At 39.8% G+C, this 19,467-nt stretch overlaps 1 protein-coding gene across 6 annotated transcripts in view; it reads right to left on the reverse strand.

The window, feature by feature from the left end:
* Positions 1 to 19,467, reverse strand: part of Snx19 (sorting nexin 19) — a 41,608-nt gene that overhangs the window by 13,464 nt on the left and 8,677 nt on the right. For 5 of the 6 annotated variants that reach the window (XM_048343629.1, XM_048343626.1, XM_048343625.1 and 2 more), the window contains 3 exons: positions 18,545 to 18,641; positions 17,903 to 18,083; positions 14,824 to 14,953 (listed from right to left, as the gene is read on the reverse strand). In XM_048343629.1, the coding sequence (XP_048199586.1) occupies positions 14,824 to 14,953; positions 17,903 to 18,065 (293 nt within the window). In that variant the 5' untranslated portion in view covers positions 18,066 to 18,083; positions 18,545 to 18,641. Of the gene's footprint in view, positions 1 to 2,896; positions 6,736 to 14,823; positions 14,954 to 17,902; positions 18,084 to 18,544; positions 18,642 to 19,467 lie in introns of those variants that run through there. The other variant, XM_048343628.1, reaches the window with a different exon arrangement.

A 19,467-nucleotide genomic window follows, 5' to 3' on the forward strand; every position in this document is an offset into this window, starting at 1 on the left:
GCAAACTCAGAGGTTACCTTACCCAAATTCTTCACAAGCAGAAACCCACTTTGTAACATCACAGTACAGAGAAAAGCTTTGCTCTGCAAGTCCAGAACTTTGGGCTTTTATCTTAATTCTGCTATTAGCAATATGAACTCAGCAAAGTTGCTGACTTTCCTTCTAGTCCCATCCTTTGGAGTCAACAGGGATAGTAGGTGAAATCTCTCTCAAAATATAGTGCTTGCATTCTAAAAATCAGCTATCAATTCTCTTTGCTGTATATCCCTTATTCTATCAACCTCATGCGTGCGTGTGTGTGCATAGTGCTTTGTCATTCCTCTCTTAGCCAGAAACAAATAGCCCTGTGAAGTGATCTGTGATCAGTATTAGTGGTCATAGTAGTCCTAGATCTAGGTGCCAGACTTCTGTTAAGGATAGTTTAAGATGATGTTGCTTTTCAGGACATACAAAAGAAAGCAATGATTCCTACTGCTTTTGTAGTCAACTAAAATGCTAAGTCCACATATGTAAATTTAAGAAAGGGCCTGCCCTTTGGTCAAGTCTAGTCTTACCTTCCACATTTGTGCAATTAAAAAAAATAAATGGTTTATAGCATTTATTTAGACTACATACTTGTTTGTGGTGTATGTGGTGTGTGTGTGTGTGTGTGTGTTTTGTTGTTGTTGTTCCAGACCTGGGACTTGAACTCAGGACTTATGCTGTCCCCAAGCTTTTTTGCACAAGGTTAGCATTCTACCACTTGAGCCATTAGCTCCATTTCCAGAATTTTTGGTGGTTAACTGGAGATAAAGAGTCTCAAAGACTTTCCTGCCTGGGCTGGCTTTGAATTGCAATCCTCAGCTCTCAATCTCCTGAGTAGCTAAGATTACAGGTGTAAGCCACCTGCACCTGGCCTCTATGTTGTGGCTTTAAATAAGATTCTATCTGTTCACAAATGAAGTCACAATGCATGTTTTGTGTGGCTTTCTGTGCTTCTTTTGCCTCAGTCCTTGTCTTCTGAAGCTCTGTTCACACTTGGCCTGCTGGAGCACATTCTCTTTCCCTCTGTTCTGCTTGCCAATACTGTCCATCTTTCTTTTTAAAACAGGGTTCTGTGTACTGAAATCTCAGTGTCTTCCACTACCACTGACCTCAAAGGGGAGTTGCTTTCTAGCTGTTCCTTACTCCTTCCCTGAAGATGCTTGAGATGCGTGGGTGCCATTAGTCTTGTCTTAAACACCTTCCCATTTTGTAGTTTTAGATTATAAATCTTAACCTTTCAAGATCTTTTTGAATCTTGATTTCTGTCATCCAGATTATTAATTATTCCTCTAAGGTTGGAGTTACTTCAAATTTACTGCTGAAAATAACTGAACAAGGTATAAGAGCAATGCTCCATCACTAGAAATTTCTCAAGATGACATTATTCTCTTGTGCTAAAAAAAAAAAAAATTCAACCACTTTAGAGTATTAACGAGTCCAGATCTCTCATGTCTGGCATAGTATGATAAAGGCCTGTTCCAATACATATTGATTTAGCATCACTCCTTCATTTAATGTTAAAGGAAAAACAAAAACACCACCACTACCATGCTAATCACTCAGAACACACTCCCACTGAACACATACCACTTTCCAGGGCTCATTATCTCCCTTCCTGAGTGTTTACAAAACAAATAGTGTGCTTCAGAAATTTCCAGAGACAAATGTCAGGGTTCATAAACTTGATATATTTTGGAAAGGGCAAAATATTTGCCCATGTCTAACTCTCTCTCTCTCTTTCTCTCTCTCTCTCTCTCTCTCACACACACACACACACACACACACACACACACACATACACACACACACACACAAGTACAAGGCACTGTGTTTGGCCTGCTTGCTCACAGTTGGTGCTTTACCACTTGAGCCATACCTGTAGTGCACCATTGTGCTGGTTAACTGGAGATTGAGTTCTATGGGCTTTCTGCCTAGGGTGGCTCTAATTCTTGATCCTCTGATCTCAGTCTCCTAAGGAGTGAGGATTAGAAACATGGACAACTTGCACCAGTTTTATTTAGTTATTTTTATTGATTGCTGCTTGTTTGCTTAAAAGTCTTTCCCATCTATATTGTTCCACAACATCAGCTTTTTTTTCCCTGCATTTACTAGTCACCATTCCTATTAGTTTATGGTTACTACACCTCCATTACTCAGTTTATGTCTCTGCTCTATTTTCTAATATTCATCTAGAATCTGATCTTGGTTACTTGCCTGGTTTTACTTGATGATGATTTTCCCCTGCTCCATTAGAAGCATATGTTTAATATGCTTATTCAACTACTAAATATGTACTGGTTGAGCTTCTTACAAGTTACAAAAGAATAATGCTACAAGGTTTTGAGAGCAGGGATCTGACTCAATTCATTCTACTATCTCCTTGAGCACTTACTGTAATGGCCAGTCACATCATAATAAGCCATCAAATATTTGCTGAATGTTTTCCCAAAACTATTATGGACATTTCCAGTGTTAAAAATCTGTTGTGTTCTTTTGTAAATTCCAGAGCCTCTCATCCATTTCTATTTTCCTTTCTGAGTTAGCTGTTTTCCACAATATCCAATTTTAATTTACCTAATTAAAAAGAAAAAAAGAAGCAACTTCTCCCTCTTCACTGGGTTGACAGGACTCCTATAGAGCACAATCTTCCTGCTTGGTTTACAGCAGAGCCCGCCATGGGACATATCCTAAACTATGCCACTCAACATTTTAAAATTTTCCCTTGGAGCCTGGTGCTGGTGGCTTAGCCTTGTAATCTTAGCTACTCAGGAGGCTGAGATCTGAGAATTGTGGTTCAAAGCCATCCTGTTCAGGAAAGTCTGTGAGACTCATCTCCAATTAATTACCAAAAAGTTGGAAGTGGAGCTGTGGTCCAAGTGTAGGGTGCTAGTCTAGAGCACAAAAACTCAATGACAATTCCCAGGCCCTGAATTCAAGACCCAGAACTGGTACCCACACACAAAAAATCTTCCCTTTGTACTAGCTACATAGTTACTCAATCCATATATTGCTTTTTCTTCCAAAGGAAGACCCACATGGGTGAAAATCTATCTAGGCTTTAATATTTTATTTCAAATTCTCATACTTATTAAGTTAGAGCTATAGTCTATGTTTCTTTATCTGCCATCATTTATTTGCATGCAAATCAATGTAAATAATAATCTGTTGATTGAATAGGCAACTACACAACTTGAGTCACAATTCATATACACTGTTCACAAAGGACCATGCCATTAATTATACTTCTCTATCCACAGTGTAGAAAACTATAAACATTCTTCTTGTTTTCTCCCTTTGACTTTATCCCCACATCACAGACCATCTAACCAGTGACTACTTCTGATTGACTTTACCTGGACAGTATCTCACAAACTCATGGTCTACCATTGCTACAGCTATGCTCTCAGCTGAGACTCTTCTCATCTCTATACCAATGGGAAAAAACTTCCCAACTTGTTTCTCTTGCTCTAATTCTGTATTCTTCAATTAATCTTCCATAGCATTAAGTGATTTTTCTAAAATTGCATGTGATCATGTCACCACTATGTTTTGTAAATTGCTTCCCATCAAACAGGGGACACCTATTTTGGTCCTGGAATAACTCACAGGGCCCTGCATAAATCAACTACCATTATACTGTCAGCATTATCTTCAGCTCTTCATTTTATACATTGTATATTCTGAATTATCAACTTGTACCACAGATGTGCTATATCATTTTATTGCTCTGCCTTGAATGTTCTACCCCTCAACGTCTGCTGTCAACTCCCCTCATTCTTTAGTTTCTACCTCTGATGTCAACTGCTCTGCATGCCTTCCCTGTGCCCCTCACAATTATTACTTTGTCTTTTCTCTGGATAATAAAGTTCTTTTTAACGCTTCAGTTTTACACTGGAACTATTTATTTATAAATTTGCACTTCTAGTTGGATATCAAGATTCCAATAGGAGAAAGTTAGAAGATTTAAAATATTTTTTGCTTAGGGGGCTTTTTTATGTATTCTTATCACAACATAGTGACTGGTACAGAATAATGGTCAATAAATGTAAGTGAATTAATGTTGTAGATGGGGCAAACTCTGACTGCTCTTAAAGCATGACACACAGCTCAAAATAAGCTTTGACAAGAACATTTGTCCCACTAAAGCAGCAAAAGAAAAACAAAAGTAAGCTCTTCATTATTCATGCTTATGGAGAAAGGCAATGATAGATTAAAAAAACTACATAATAGAAATCTTTGTACTTGGCATTTCATATGTATTTATCTAAACATCTGCCTATAAACACTAGATTAACTTTCCTAGTAAAATTAAACTATGGGCCAATACAGCAGCTGTAGGGTGGATGTTGTAAGGAGTATGCTGGGTGATTCCAGCTGATGTACAATGAAGTATGAGTATCCATTCAATGGGTAAGTCACATCTAGTTGTGGTGGAAGGTAAGCAAATAGGCCACCCTTGCTTCCTTTCTGGCATTTATAATGAGAAGCCTATGTTTTTGTTGGTTTTCCTGGCAAATATGTCCAGAGGACAGAAGAGACTAAAAGACAAATGTAAGTAAATAGGGGTTATGATGACTATAACTCACACTTGTATTTTGGGACCTGTGTTTGACAGATGGAATAGCATTAAGATTCACGTATAAGCATGACAGAAGGCAAAGTGGCCCTCAAGCAAGCAATGTCATCTTCGTATCATCTTTAAGACAAGAGCCAAAGCTCAGAAGACTATTCACCATCCAGTCAATCTGTTCCTGTTCTGTTCTAATGGCAAAATGCTAACAACTTTTCTGGAGCTCCTCTCGTGACTAAGCCTGAGCTAACAATTTGAAGCAGCTTTAATTAACTATGCTTACCTTTGTTACCCTCTGTGCTCAATTCTCCCTACTTAACCTGAAGCCATGTCTGTACTCTTGAAGATTGTTGAAAGTGTATTACAGTGGTGTTTTTCCATGGCTTCCATGTAATTAAAAAACCCTTTCTCCTGTGTCTTTGGTATATGGGAGCAAGTGGCAGTACAAAATGTGGGGCTCCTAGACTTGGGGCTTAGAGTCTAAAAATCCAGTGTTAGCCTAGAATTGTGATCATCCTGAATGTCTGCCTCTTGAGGAGATGAGATGACAGGCTAGGGCCACTGTGCCTGGCTAAAATAAGCCAATTCTTCTTTTGCCTTCTTCACCAAGTTTCCAAGTTCAAATGAGAAAAATAAAAACACTTTTGAAAGTGCCTGTTTGTTTGTGCATGTAGTGGAGAAAAATATTCCTCTAGATCCCTTTAAGAATTTTACCAGGTGCAAGGAATTAAATGATAGCATGATCTGGAGTGAACTTTGTACTTTATACCTAGTCCTCCTTACCATAAAACTTGAGGAGTCTCAGGGAAGCAAGTACAAAATTAGAAGACCATTTGGTAGTGAGCAACAAGACTGAAAAGAAAACCTGCCCAGTTACAGGCAATGTGAAAAGTGTATTTCAGGATCTTTCCTAAAACTAGACCTGCATAGTTGAAACAATGGCACTTTTGCTGAAGAGACTACAAGATCCAAACTGCCTCTTCGATCTTGGCCCCATGGGAACCTCAAGCACAGCTCATTCTCAGTCCCCAGGTAGTTAATCCTGAGCCTGCCTTTCTCAGCACCTATGGTGGGGAAGTGGTTGGAGAAGGGGAAGGTAATTAAAATGGCCACCCATTTAGAAGAAAATTGAGCCTGCTAGAGGGGAAAGGGCAGGGGAAGGGTAGAGGTCAGTAGTGCTGAAGCACCAGGAAGTAAAGCAAGACACAAAGGAGGGGAGAAGGCAGTAATTTAGTGGTTGTCCAGACAACCAGAGCCCCTATTGTTCACTGTGACCTTGCCTCACAGGGAGAGCTCTCAGTGCTGCTCAGAGCACAGAGCCATCACACCTCAGGAGAGAATGGGAAGGGGAAGGGAGAGAAGGGAGAAGTCTCAAGTAATTATGTGCTCTCTACTCAGAAAGGGTCCAACCTTTTCTGGATATAAGACTTTGCAGTTTTAGAGCATATTCAGCCATGGTTTGGAAGGTAATTATCTGAGATTGTATTAAACAGAAATTGCACAGCTTCAAATTTTAAGCTGTAAAATGGCTAAAGGAGGTTAGAAAAGACAATTCATGAGAATAAAAGATAAATATGAGAAGCAGATGTCCAAGCCAAAGAAGCAGAAAAAACAACAGGAGAGGGGTGCATGGAGGTAAAGGAAAAGTGACTGTAATGAACTGAATTACCTGATGTGGGGGAACTATCCAAAAGTATTTGTTTCTGGTTTCCATCTAGGGCAAAATCTCAAAACCTTTTCAAGTATGAAGCTATTACATGTAAGCATTAAGGCTATAAGGGCAGTGGTGGTAACTCCAGAACCTCCACATAATGGAAACCTGAGGAGCATCATCTGTGCTTAAAAAACACAAGGAAGTAATAAATGAAATTGAAAAAAAGAAAGAAAGAAGCCATGGCAGACAGAGGGAGTTGTGGGACACTTATCTTGACGCTGCACTTACACAGCAAGCCTAGGTTCCAAGAGGAGTTAGTTCCCCCCAGAATGCCTTGGTACTGGCATATTAGAGGTATACTTCCTGCCAGTTCAATACTACTCTTTCCCTGCTCCAATATCAAATAGGTTGAATGAAGTCTAGATAAAGATAAAAAATGGGGCATGCCCAGCAAGTATAAGGCCTTCCTGAGTTCCATCCCCAGCACCTAAACAAAAGAAAAAAAAATAAAAACATTTGGTTGTTCCTCTAGATACAAGTGAACAAAAAAGAGCCAAACAATCTGCATCTATGACTGAAGGCAGCAGGAAATGTCCATAATTATGTAATAGTTGAAAAGTTCCGAACACGAGGGCAATCTACCACTTACTATCCCACTTTAGTGAGATGTATCGTTACGTATCTCTCTGGCTTTGGATTCCAACTACCTTAAAAAGAATACTGACAAAATTTTTTCAACTTAGTCTCATCTGTTCTGAATGAATCATCCCCAGCACTGAATTCTTAAGGGATGGAATCTACTCCAAGGGGCAACTCTGGTGAAACATGCTACTCAGAGAAACAATAACAACTGAAGACCCATCAAAACAGAGGGAAGAATGGTGAAAGATAAAAGAAAATCAGCTTGCCTAAAAGCCACTGGCACTATGGAATGGTGGACTCTAAATCATGGTGCAGGACAGCATGGCTTAGATATGGTCAACAGGACAAGAGACATATAAAATTGCAAAACAGGTTTCCCTCAAAGTAGGGTAATGAATATTGTTTAACTTGCAGTGCCATCTGGTGTCCAGAGAAAGAATTCCTGTACTCACTTTTCCTATAGCAGTAGAAACATGCAAAAATAGATTACTTTTTGCTTAAAAATAAAGGCAATGTCCTTTTACCACATTCAAAAATGTGCAGGGTCTGATACTTTTCCTACAAGGTCCAGATCCAGATACCTTCCTCTATAAACCTCCATAACCTTTACTCCCAAATTATTTCTTTTCCTCTAAGCAATCTCATGAAAAAGGCACAGTTATTCCCATCTGGAGAGTAAGGCAAATAGAAGTTAAGTGACTTGTAAATAAGTTACAGAGATAGTAAACTTGCTGGTTGGGTTTGCATTCACATGGGTCTTGCTTGAAGACCCATATTAATTCATTTCTATGTGAAGGTATAGACTAGCTGACAGCAGGGCATCTGAGCAGGCAAGCTCAGTGAGACCTCTTAGTGGGAACCTAGAATAGCCAAGGGGAACTGTGGTCTTTTGGAAAGCCTCCACTTAAGAGCTCTGTGGGGGGAAGGATGAAATATTTAGCTCCTTGTCCCTCAGCACTGTGGAGAGGAACCCCTGAAGCCCTTGTTAGTGATGAGAGAAGAAGTTAATTAAGTGGAATAGCATGTGATTTTACACATTCACTGGACACAAGTTTGATAAGTACCTTCTTTTTATCAGGCTTGGCAATTAGGATAATGGTGAATAAGGCACAGATCCAACCTTCAAGGATCTTACACAGTCTAAAGTTGTCATCAAAACATGAAGTTCTTAGCTTCTTATTTGTAGTTACAGATAGGCAAGAGATACCAAAAACATGACTTGGTTTAAAGGCCTCAGTATTCTATTATTTTCCCCCCTTAACTTGTACAATGACTGGTGCTGTATCTCTCCTTGAGTACAAGAGAATTTAAGAGCATATACTATATACAGTGATGCAAATGTATAGTTCACAGGCAGAAAGCAGTCAGTTATCATCCACATGTTACAACCCTGGAGACGGTATTCAAGTCAGTACAGGCAGGGCATAATATAGTTATAGAGTAAATGATAGCAAGGAAGATGTCAGCAGACCACATGCCTGGTAGGTGAAACCATTAGGGATCCTCCTGGCCCAGTCCTCAGAGGTCAACAGTTTCCCTTTAGCATGATCCCATGGAAGAGGCATGGGACAAGCCTCTTTTTCCAAGGAGACAATGCAATTTAAGCAAAGATATCACTGCAAAACATTCATTTCAGCACCTCTAAAAACAGCACAAGTCAATACCAGGGAAGACAAGAAATCTAAAGACTTTGAGTTAATTTTGTGTCTGAGGCTCTTACAAAAGTATGCATTTTCTGGAGAAGCTATGCTTAAGAAGAGGTATATGTGATAGCAAGGTACCAGAGCTGAACTGGAAGAAAAAGAAGTTAAAAGGCAGTCTGTGTTTCCTGGGCAACTTGGAATCTCTATCCTGATACTCTAATTGTAAATGGCATGTAGAAAAGAGACACCTAGGGAGACTAATCAATCTGTAACCCAGGGTGTTTTAAGAATGAAATTGAATATGTGGATGGAAATGAAATTACATGCTCCTATTAGATACCTATGTCCCAGAAACGAGGTAGATGGGAAGCAAAATACTGAGATATGAGGATTTATAAGTAGCCAATTCTAGTGGCCACTGTTTGTCAGAAAGCTTGCACAGAAGGAAGGTGGTGTGAAGTGGTAGTAAGTGCTTGAGTGTTGATGCCAGCATGACTTATGTAGAATCTTGGAAGTAAATTTTCTTAGTTCTGTGTTTTGGGAAATTATTTAATCTACATGAAATTTTTCTCACATGTGAAATGTGAAAATATGTATCAATCTCACAGAATTGCTCATTCATAAATAAACTTTGTAGCTGATTACTTGGTGCAGCTAGTATACAATAAAAGTCATCTGCTTTACTGTTAAAATTACTTGTGCCTTTGGGTGATGGATCTCGTTTTCCTTTAGAAATAACCAATGTCACAGACTCCTTATCTACTATATCCCTTATCTATGATATTTACACAGGACCATTAAGAAATTGGAGTTCTGCCCAGAGAATACCTGTAACCCTCAGGTGACCTATGGATCAGGAGCAAGAGCATTCATGGTCCTAACTGTCCTCAGGGACAAGCAGACACCCACCTTGTAGCATAATACTCTCTAATGGCCCTAGACTCTGTCCTACCTTCTCCTGTCTGATCTTAGAGAATGTGCTGCTGAGAGATACCTTTGCTAAGAAAGGATTCTATGGCCCGGTCTAAATTCCAGAACTAATGATTTAACTTTCTACTAGGTCTACTGTATGTTGAATTCCTTAAACCATGTATTTTATTTGCTTTCTGTATTCTTCCTGACTACATATTTTTGCTTACCTCTGCCGGAGGTCACAGAATGTCTCTTTTTCTGCCAGGCAATTTGTTTCCATGTGCCCCCATCATACACACTCAATCACTCACTCACTCCTTCCTTCCTAAGAAACCTTGATGAAGATGCCAGGAATGTGTCTGCTGCCCTTTTGACACAGGGTCTGATGCCATCTTTGAGGCCATGGGGAGGGCAGAACCATGGGCATGGCATTTTCCTACTCCACTGCTGGCCTGGCTCCTATTTTTACCATGGCATAGCTCTGGGCATCTAGGCAGGAAGCCAATCTGGCTTCTTCTCATTCCTTTACTCAACATCAAGACACCAAAATAATCTCATCCCTTACCTTGGCTGGGTCTTCCTGCCACAAACCTTCTACCATCAGTGAAGCAACAGTATGTATCTCCTCTTTCCTTTCAACTCAGACTAGCTTTGAGTCCTTTTCCAATTCCCTAAATCTGATTCTGATGCATGCAAGAATAATGTCAAGTTTCTTCTGTTTTCAGACATGGGCAGTCTGCACAACTGGATTTGTTCCTTGGCTTAGATCATTACCCCCACTTCCCTTCTCCTTCCAAATAAGGAGCATGTGTTGTTACATAATTGGATATTCCCAGTACAGAAGCTGACATACAAGGTCAGGCACGCATACGTGCAAGGCTTTCTTTTGACTTAACAATGCCTTTTTTGGGCATCCAACTTATCATGTGCTCCCTTCCCCCACTCTATCCACACCATCAACAATCAAGAAAGATTTATAAGCATGGCTCAGATTTCAACTCCTCCAGTCTTGGCTTACAAGGAAGGGTCATGAGGTTGAATTTACTCTGTTCCCTCCAACCCCTCTTCTTGCAGGCTAGAGTGTGCTTACAATTTGGCACAAATCCTGGAGTCCAAAGTAGTTATCTATATAGGTCTTGCAAGAAGCAAAGAGAATGAAGGAAGCTGGGAGCAGAAGGAATAAACTTGTCTGCTTGGAGACAGTAATGCTGGAGCGTGGAAAATTAGGATGTTTTAAGGAGGAGGCGAACTGAAATGTGGGTGTCTGTACAATCTGTGGTACCCGAACTATAGAGTTTAAGATAAGCAGAGCAGTGGCAACAGCTACCTGAGGCACCGATGTCAATCATCCTGCCCTTCAAGTACAGAATGTAAACAAAGAGAATTCAAGTGCCCTGTAAAAGAATATGACTTAGCTACTTGTGGTGTCCTGGATAGCAGTCTGGGAATGTGGAGATACTGAAACCTCATACTACAGTCCTTGTTGGGGGTGCTGGTGGGCTTAATGGGGATGGTACTATAGCTGTCTGGGAGAAATTAAGTTCTTAGTTGTTGCTGCTGCTTCTGCTTCTCCTTCTTCTTCCTTCCTCCTCTTTCTCGGTCCTCTCCTTCTTTCTCCTCTCCCCACCCCCCTTTGTTGGTGTTGGTTCCAGAACTTTATTTAACTTAGGGCTTAGGTGCTGCCCTTGGGCTGCTTTTGCTCAAGGCCAGCACTCTACAACCTGAGCCACAGCTACACTTCTAGCTTTAATTGAAGATAAGAGTCTCATGGACTTTTTTGAACCACCATCCTTAGATCTCAGCCTCCTAAGTAGCTAGGATTACAGGCCTGAGCCACCATGCCTGGCAAGTTCCTGGCTTCTTTCCTTACCAAAGCAAATAAACCAAAGAGTGTGGCACTTCATAAAGCACTTTTTAAAAACAAAAAGCAGGTTGTCCTCCTGTGGACAGTAATGTAGTTGGATTTTAGTGATATCCATTTTGTTGTATGAGTATGTGGATACAGACATACAATTTGGGTTCTAGAGTATCCGATATAACCTCTTAGGTCTACTACTATGAGCCAAAGATTTTTGAGTTGACTTTTATCCCTCCAAATCATGGCAAAGAGCTTATCTTGAAAGTCAGAAAATCAGTATAACCGAAAATTCCAGAAACTTGGTTTAAATTCTCTGAGAGATGTTTATGAGCTCTGTGATCTTGATATAACCCAAACTCTTTGTAAGTCTTGGATACCTTGTGTTAAGAAATGATAATACATCTCTGCAAGAATTTTTGAAGGGATTAAATTATATAAGATGGACAAAGAAGCTCTCATCAGTGATTTGCTTGGTGGTAACAATTGTGATCTGAGACTATGGACCATGGGAGGAGGGGGTGTCAGATCCTTGGAGCCTACAGATGGGCAACTGTTCCTTTTTTCAAATACCATGACTTCTTACTTCCTATCTTAAGGAAGTCTCTGGAACACTGTAAAGCCAGGATAAGATTCTTTTTTTTTTTTTTTTTTTTGGCCAGTCCTGGGCCTTGGACTCAGGGCCTGAGCACTGTCCCTGGCTTCTTCCCGCTCAAGGCTAGCACTCTGCCACCTGAGCCACAGCGCCGCTTCTGGCCGTTTTCTGTATATGTGGTGCTGGGGAATCGAACCTAGAGCCTCGTGTATCCGAGGCAGGCACTCTTGCCACTAGGCTATATCCCCAGCCCCAGGATAAGATTCTTGAGAAGAGGGTCAAGACTATCATGAAAAAGATGGAAATATTGAATCGTAGGGCAAGATGGAAGGCCTTGAACAGGAAATGATGACGTCCTTTAACTCCAGTCAGGGGAAAGAATGACAACCAGCTATAGTTCCATTTTCTTCACAGCTGACAGGAAACAAAATGAGCTATATAAAATTTTGATTAGATATAATCAAGAGCTTTTTGGCAAGAAGAGATAAGAGATAACCTAATAAGTATAAATGACCATCACCTGGAAGTAGCTGTGATAAACAAGTATAAGACACCACAGTTACAATAAGTTCTTCAGGAACAGCCACAAAACTGTTCTTGTATAATATTCATCAAATATATTAAAATGTCTTGCTCTTCCAAATAGTGTTGCTACTCCATAAAAACAACAACAACAACAACAATAGCAAGAAACCGAAAACAAGAACAAAAGAAAAAAGGAGAAAAAAAAGCAGGGAAAATTCAGCAACAATCCCTCTTTGATTTAACTTATGGCATGAGCTACCATTTGAGTTTTGCTAGTTGTTTATTCACTAGAAAGTTATCTATCTAGCTAACTTGATCTAGTACCACTATCAAAGGATGGGGCTGGAAGGGAGAAACTTGGCTTGATTCCCCAAAGCTCCTTATTAGGAATGGATTCCAGCAATCCTCCCACTCATGTCACTAGCAGCTCCAGCATGCCTAGGACTTCTGAACTTGGGCTTGCCTGTAAGGTACAGGGTCCAGGTGCTCTCTTTCTGATGTCAGACTGATAATGTTCCAGTTGTTGCTTTTAACCAATGAACCCATTGGCACAAAATCATCTTGAAAAGACTCACAAAGCCTAACTGTTTAAAAGCCCAAGTCTATGAAGTTTAGAGACAAGCACAAGAGAGAATGCGATCACTTGCAGCAGGTGACTAGTATGGGTGGTGTATATTAAAGATGTAAAATAAGAACTATTATGGAGCCTCTAGCTAGAGGTATTAAGACTCACAAAATGCTATTTACCTTTTTTTCCTTTTCTAAAGAATACATATAAAGACCTATCATTTAGTGGACAACTTATAATACTACCTAAAGAGAAAAGCAGCATTATGAATCCTATTTTTCTGATGAAGAAAACAAACCTCAGAGAATACAACTATACCATAGGTAAGAATTTGAGCTTTGAGGTACCTGGCAGGGTTGAATGCTGGTTCGATCCCTATTAGCATTGTGATGATGTAGGTAGGTAAGAATTGTAAAATTTGAGAAAGTAGGGATTATGTTTGTTTTGTATATTACTGACCTCTTAGTAACATTTATTTTCAGTTAATTAAAGGTGTAAGATCAAAGAATTCCCCAGTTATATAGAGAGGTAAAGATTTTAAGGTAAAGTGTGATGGATGCTATGAAATACCCCGGACCAATTTTTACCATTAAGTCAAGAAACAGCTTAGAAAGCACAGTGATGACTTCTTCACTTTCTGTTCACTTTCCACTGAGGTACTGCACACTGGCTTGGAAGTTTCTCAGCGTACATTTGAACCTTCAAATGAGCCTGTCTTTTCCATGAGTACTGTGCCTTTCAGGGTTTGCTTTCCTTGTGTTGGATGTTGCTTGGTACATTCCCGAGGAGGTTCACTACATGATTTACCAGTTCACTATTCTCGGAATAAAGTTCTCTCTTATTTATTTGGACTTCTTTATTTAGACTTTACTTGATGGTCTGAGTTATCCAGTTATCCTTTCTACCTCTTTGATATGGATCTCAATCTTCTTTGACTTTCTCCCTATACTTTTATGTTTCTCCTAAGCTACTTCTTATGCTCTGAAACAAATCTGATGTGCAAATAATTTGAGGTCATCAATCATCACAAACTCCCTAGTTTTGGTAGCCTTCTAGTTTTTTTAAAAGCACTTGGAAAACCTGAAAAGCAAAGGCAAGTAGATGGAAGAGAGAAATTAGGGCCTAATCAATAATACTTACAGGTGAGTGAATGAAATGTAAAGGGTATACAGGTATTGAGAAAGGAAATGGCTATTCCTTTATCAAATATATAAAGAATCCACACTGTCCCAGACTCTGTGTGTTTCTGGGGATATGAAGCTGGTTGTGTCTCTTAGTCTGTGACCAGGTTTCTCAATTTCAGTATTGCATACACTTCACCATTGTTTGTGGGGACAGAGTCATCCTGGGGAACAGAATGGTAATAAGCAGCATCCTTGACATCTATCCACTGGATGCCAGTGGGCTTCTTATCTTCTCAGCTGCGACAACCAACAATTCTTCCAACACTGCTAACTATATCCTGGGGACCAAAATGTCCTCCACTAAGTTATGGTAAGTGTAGAGTCTTGGGGTTATAAATAGTTGAAAAACTGATCTTAGAGTAGGTAGAGTTCAGCTAACATACTTTAAGATCATAGGTAGTGTACACAATTTTAGTGCATTATTTCAGAAGTCTTACAGAAACAGACTCATTCAAACTTTAAACAATAAGGTAGGTTAAAAAGCTTTCTGATGCTCTTTACCCAGTATTCACTCAGTTCCCCTATACCAGAGGATCTTTCCTCTGATCTAGTCACAGGATCCGTAGACCCTATACTTACCCTTTCTACAAAGCAAGATGTCCAATTTATATGCAATTTGAGAACCTATTGTGAAGAAATTAGCAATCTTACCTTTGAACTAGGGACCCAAAGATAAGACGAAGAAATTTCTGCATGTTTTCTGTACATAGCCATTTCCAATGCTCCATCAACAGTAAGAGGATCAGATCAAAGGCTGTGTCAGCTAACTCTGTCTCTGTACCTAAGGGATTAAAAAAGAATCATCTGAAGTCCTTTATTTGAGGAATATCTTTTAATGCACTGGATGTCAGCTGGGTCTTCTGCACCTTATATCCATCATCTTTTGTTTTTGTAATGCTTCTGCACTGAAATAAAGAAATGTTCACTGTATATCTAGAAGGTTTCTAAAACAAACAAAAACGTTTCCTGCATTGGTGGCTTAGCCCTGTAATCCTAGCTACTCAGAAGGTTGAGATCTAGGGCATCTAGGTTCAAAGCCAGCCTTAAGTGAGTGTTTTTAAAAAGGCAGCAAAAGGCTACACGGGTGGCATGGCTCAAGTAGTAGAGCAAGAGCTGTGAGCATGCAAGCCAAGCAGGTTGAAGGTCCTGAGTTCAAGCCTCTGTACTAGGTTCAGTTATAGACTCTGTATTTTTCTATAAGATCCCTGATATTGTCACTAGTGTTTCTGTCTTTTAAAAATATTGTATCTCTCTCTCTCTCTCTCTCTCTCTCTCTCTCTCTATCTATCTATCTATCTATCTATACACCTGCTTAGTTTTTGTTCTCCAATATTTCTTCAGAATGCTAGTTCATTCTGTCCCAAGTAAGAGTTCACAACTTATGACTAACTGGAACTGGCAATGCCTTGTCCTTTCCACCAACCTTCCATTTACTCTTACAATGTATCATGGAAATGTGGACAGATGTGAGGAAAGATTGGGCTTCACTCTCCTGAAAACCATCTCAGTTACAGAGTATTGGGGTTGGAATTCAGGAGGCTTCATTTTGATTCTAAGATAACATGTGGTTCTAGGAAGAGCACCACACCTCTGGTAAAATGTCCTGACCTTTACTGCTTTCTTTCCTCTTTGGAAATCTGGAAGGGCCAATTATGAGCTCATATTTATGCTAAGCTGGAGTTTCCTGAACACATGTGTTTTATGGATGGAAGACTTTTTATTGCCCTAATGATTTATTCTATAAACCTGTGCTGGAGGATGCCCCCACAGTCTTCCTGATTTGTTTCCTGGGAGATTTCAGGAATGTGTGATATTCCAGAATGATTCTAAGGTATACCATGCTACTGCCATTTATACTACAGAAAATTATCAACAATAACTGTTTAAGATCAATGACTACTCCTGACCCAGTTCTATACCCAGTAAGAGTGTTTTAGAATATGAATAACTTCAGATTTGGATAGACATGTTGGAATAAACTGAATCCCACTTCCACTGAAACTATCCAATATATACTTCCTTTGCGGGTACTGTATTCCAAAGGTGTGTGGGAGCTGGTCAGTTTGTTCACGGTAGGCTTCTCTTCTTCAGGAAAACAGTGTCCTCCTCAAAGCTAGAATTTTCTTGGTGTTTGCCTAAAGCTGCCACCCTGTGGTGACACTTAGTCATAGCAATAAAAAATGAGCAAATAAGGTATTGTCAAAGTTCTCTTGAAGAAAATGGTACATTTTCTATCATATGAGATCTGAGTCCCCCCGGAGTAGAAAAAGGAAGGGCTCAAGGATAAACTATTTCCTTAAAGATCAGTCATTAAAATTTTAAAGGCCTAATTTTGACTACAATGGTTTTGTTTTACTGAACCTGTCTTACAATTCCTTAAGAGTTTGGTGCCTTCGCTGTCGTATCACTGCATTTACAGTGAGTTATGTGCAAGAGGAAATGTTAGTGGAATTTCAGAGGAAGTGTGAGTTATGTGTGAGGAAATGGGGTTGCAAACCCCATTTTTCCTAGTTAAAAATTCATTTATTTAGATCCATGGAACAGAGGTCAGGTGATTTGTTCTTGAGCACCTGAGAGACAGTACTAAAACGAGTTTCTCTCATGATTTTGGTTTGTGATAGTTACTAGAGATCTTTTGCTTGATAGAATGAATAAGCTTGCTTCTTCCTTCTTTTCTTATAGCTGGATTTGGGGCTTAAGCTTAGGGCTTGTGTGCTGTCCATGAGGTGTTGCTTTTGTTGTTTTTTTCCCTCAAGGCTAATGTTCTACCATTTAAGTCACAGTTCCACTTCTGGCTTTATGGTTATTAATTAGAGAGAAGAGTCTCATGGACTTTAATTCCCAGGCAGCTTTAAACCATGGTTCTCAGATCTCAGCTTCCTAAGTAGCCAGGATGACAGGTGTGGGCCACTGGCAACTTTCTTCTTTAAAGTTCTAGTTCAGCAAGCGTACTAGTTAATGCCTACATTTTGACCCTTTGTGTAAGCTATCTGCCTTTCTCCTGGGAAGCAAAACCACCCAGCCTCAAATGCTTACAAGAAGAAATAAGTAAATCCTCTGACCCTTCCCTTTCCCACCCTGCCTTCAGATAGTAGGTAGGGTTATTACTACAGCGGGAAATAAAGCAGAAGGGATGGATCTGGGGGAAAAGATAACTTCTATTTTCAACGTGTTGTATTTCTGTTGTTCTGTGATGTATCCATGTGGAGATGCACAATATTTAAGTAGCATCAGCACATGTTTGAGGGCAGAAGACAACAGTATGGGGTTACCGGAGATTTGCAAAGTAAGAACAAAGAGCCAGAACTAAAGCTCCAGAAGACTGAAAAGGAAATCAGAAAAGTGAAACAATAAGGGACACAAAGAACATAGGCAGAAAACTAGAAAAGTAATACCCCAGACATTGAGGAAAGGAGGTGTCTAGATAAAGGCAAAAGCTCTAAATGCCAAAAATAACTTAAAGTAACACACTGGCATTATACATACAAATCTTTTCGCCCTGGATTAGAACTCTCTGTGTCCATGCTTTGCTCTGCCACCTGACTGGTTTTGGGGACCATGTCCTACCCATCCCTGGGTCCCAGCATATTCAATGCTGGAGTCCAACATATGGTCGTGATCTGGTTAACTGAATACAAGAGAAATTAAGAACTATAAAGTTCACCTATCCCAATTCTAAGGGGCTTTACTTAGCTCCCTTCTCTGGGCATGTACAGTCCTCACCACTCACCTGTATCACTATTGTTGGGGTTCTGGGATGGCACAGGTGTAGCTGATGAGCAACCATCTACAGGTTCTCTAGGGACTGGTTCAGGATATTTTCCTGGGGCTTCTGCTGGTTGCATTTCCAGTAATTTGGTCTGTTTTTCAATAAAGGATTCCATCCCAGACATGGATAGGGTATCTGACTCCTGAAGAAACAGACAGTGGCACATCTCATCAAGAATGCAGAGTAGAGGTAGCAGTCTAGATTTCCCACCTTTACCATGCAGAAGGACCTTGGGTTTAGAGACTAATGATCTTGTAACTACTTTAGGAAAATTTCTATTCTTTATCCAAATTGCAATTAAGAGAAGCCTGCCCTAGAATCATCACTTCTGCTCAGTTTCTTCTAGAAACTGGTTTTCCTTCTCATCATGTCATTCATTATTCCAAATTCACTTCCTTTGGAAACCAATCTGCCAACCAGAACTGGCAGAATTCCAAATCACTTAAGAGAAAATACTTTTAGCATTAAAATGTGAGTCCTGAATGTTAGTTAAATCCTTTAGCAGGATACCTAAGTCCTTTCTGATATTAGAGAATATTCCAATCTCTCCAACAGTAGGGTCAGCACCTAAGACCATGCAGTTCTCTGGGCTTTGATTCTTACCACATTGCCTTCCTGGAAACAATAGAGGATCCTGTCATGTTCCTCAGTCACACTCAGTGTAGGACCAATTTTACTGGATGGGAACCTCAGCCTGGACCTGGTATAGAAACAAAAGGCAGAGATGTACCTCACAGTCTTGATCCCCATACAAAGGACTGGCAAATACTGATAATACATTAAAACAAGAACACTATACTTATTCTTGGAAGCTTACTGGACTCAGAGTTGCCAAGAAAGACTTTGCCCTAAATTCTTCAAAGCATATACTGTTAAGTTTTCATAGATAGTGCCACTTTGTTACTAAGCTATGTCAACAGTACATTTATAAAAGGGCATTTTTTGCCAAGTAACATAGGAGCATTGTGTCATGGTTATATTACCATAACATGGCTAGCACATACTAAGATTTTGTCATTATTGTTGGTTTCCTTTTTGAAAAATGGGTCATTCCTGCTGTGTTGCAAACAAAACCAGAGAAGAAATTGTAAGTGATAACATGTATTTCAAGAATAAAGGACTTAGCTGGTGGCTCACACCTGTAGTTCTAGTTACTCAGAAGGGTATGATGTGAGGATCATGGTTTGAAGATAGCTAGGGTAGGCTCTTATCTCCAATTAACTAATAAAAAAAAGCTGAAAGTAGATCTGTGGCTCAAGGAGTAGAGTGCTAGCCTTGAGCACAAAAACTCAGGGATAGTGTTCAGGACCTGAGAGTTCAAACCCCAGGACAAGCACAAATAAAATAAAATACTTATAAACATAGGCATTGTGGTCATGGTTTCAAACGTGGACTCAGTTTAAAAAAGCTAAGTACTGTGATTTGGTATTGCTGATCTTTAACAAGGACACACACATACACACACACACATACACACACAAACACACATACATACATTACTGAAACAGGCTATATACTTCCATTTG

The sequence above is a fragment of the Perognathus longimembris genome, chromosome 3, assembly GCF_023159225.1.
Source record: "Perognathus longimembris pacificus isolate PPM17 chromosome 3, ASM2315922v1, whole genome shotgun sequence".
NCBI classification, from domain to species: Eukaryota; Metazoa; Chordata; class Mammalia; order Rodentia; family Heteromyidae; genus Perognathus; species Perognathus longimembris.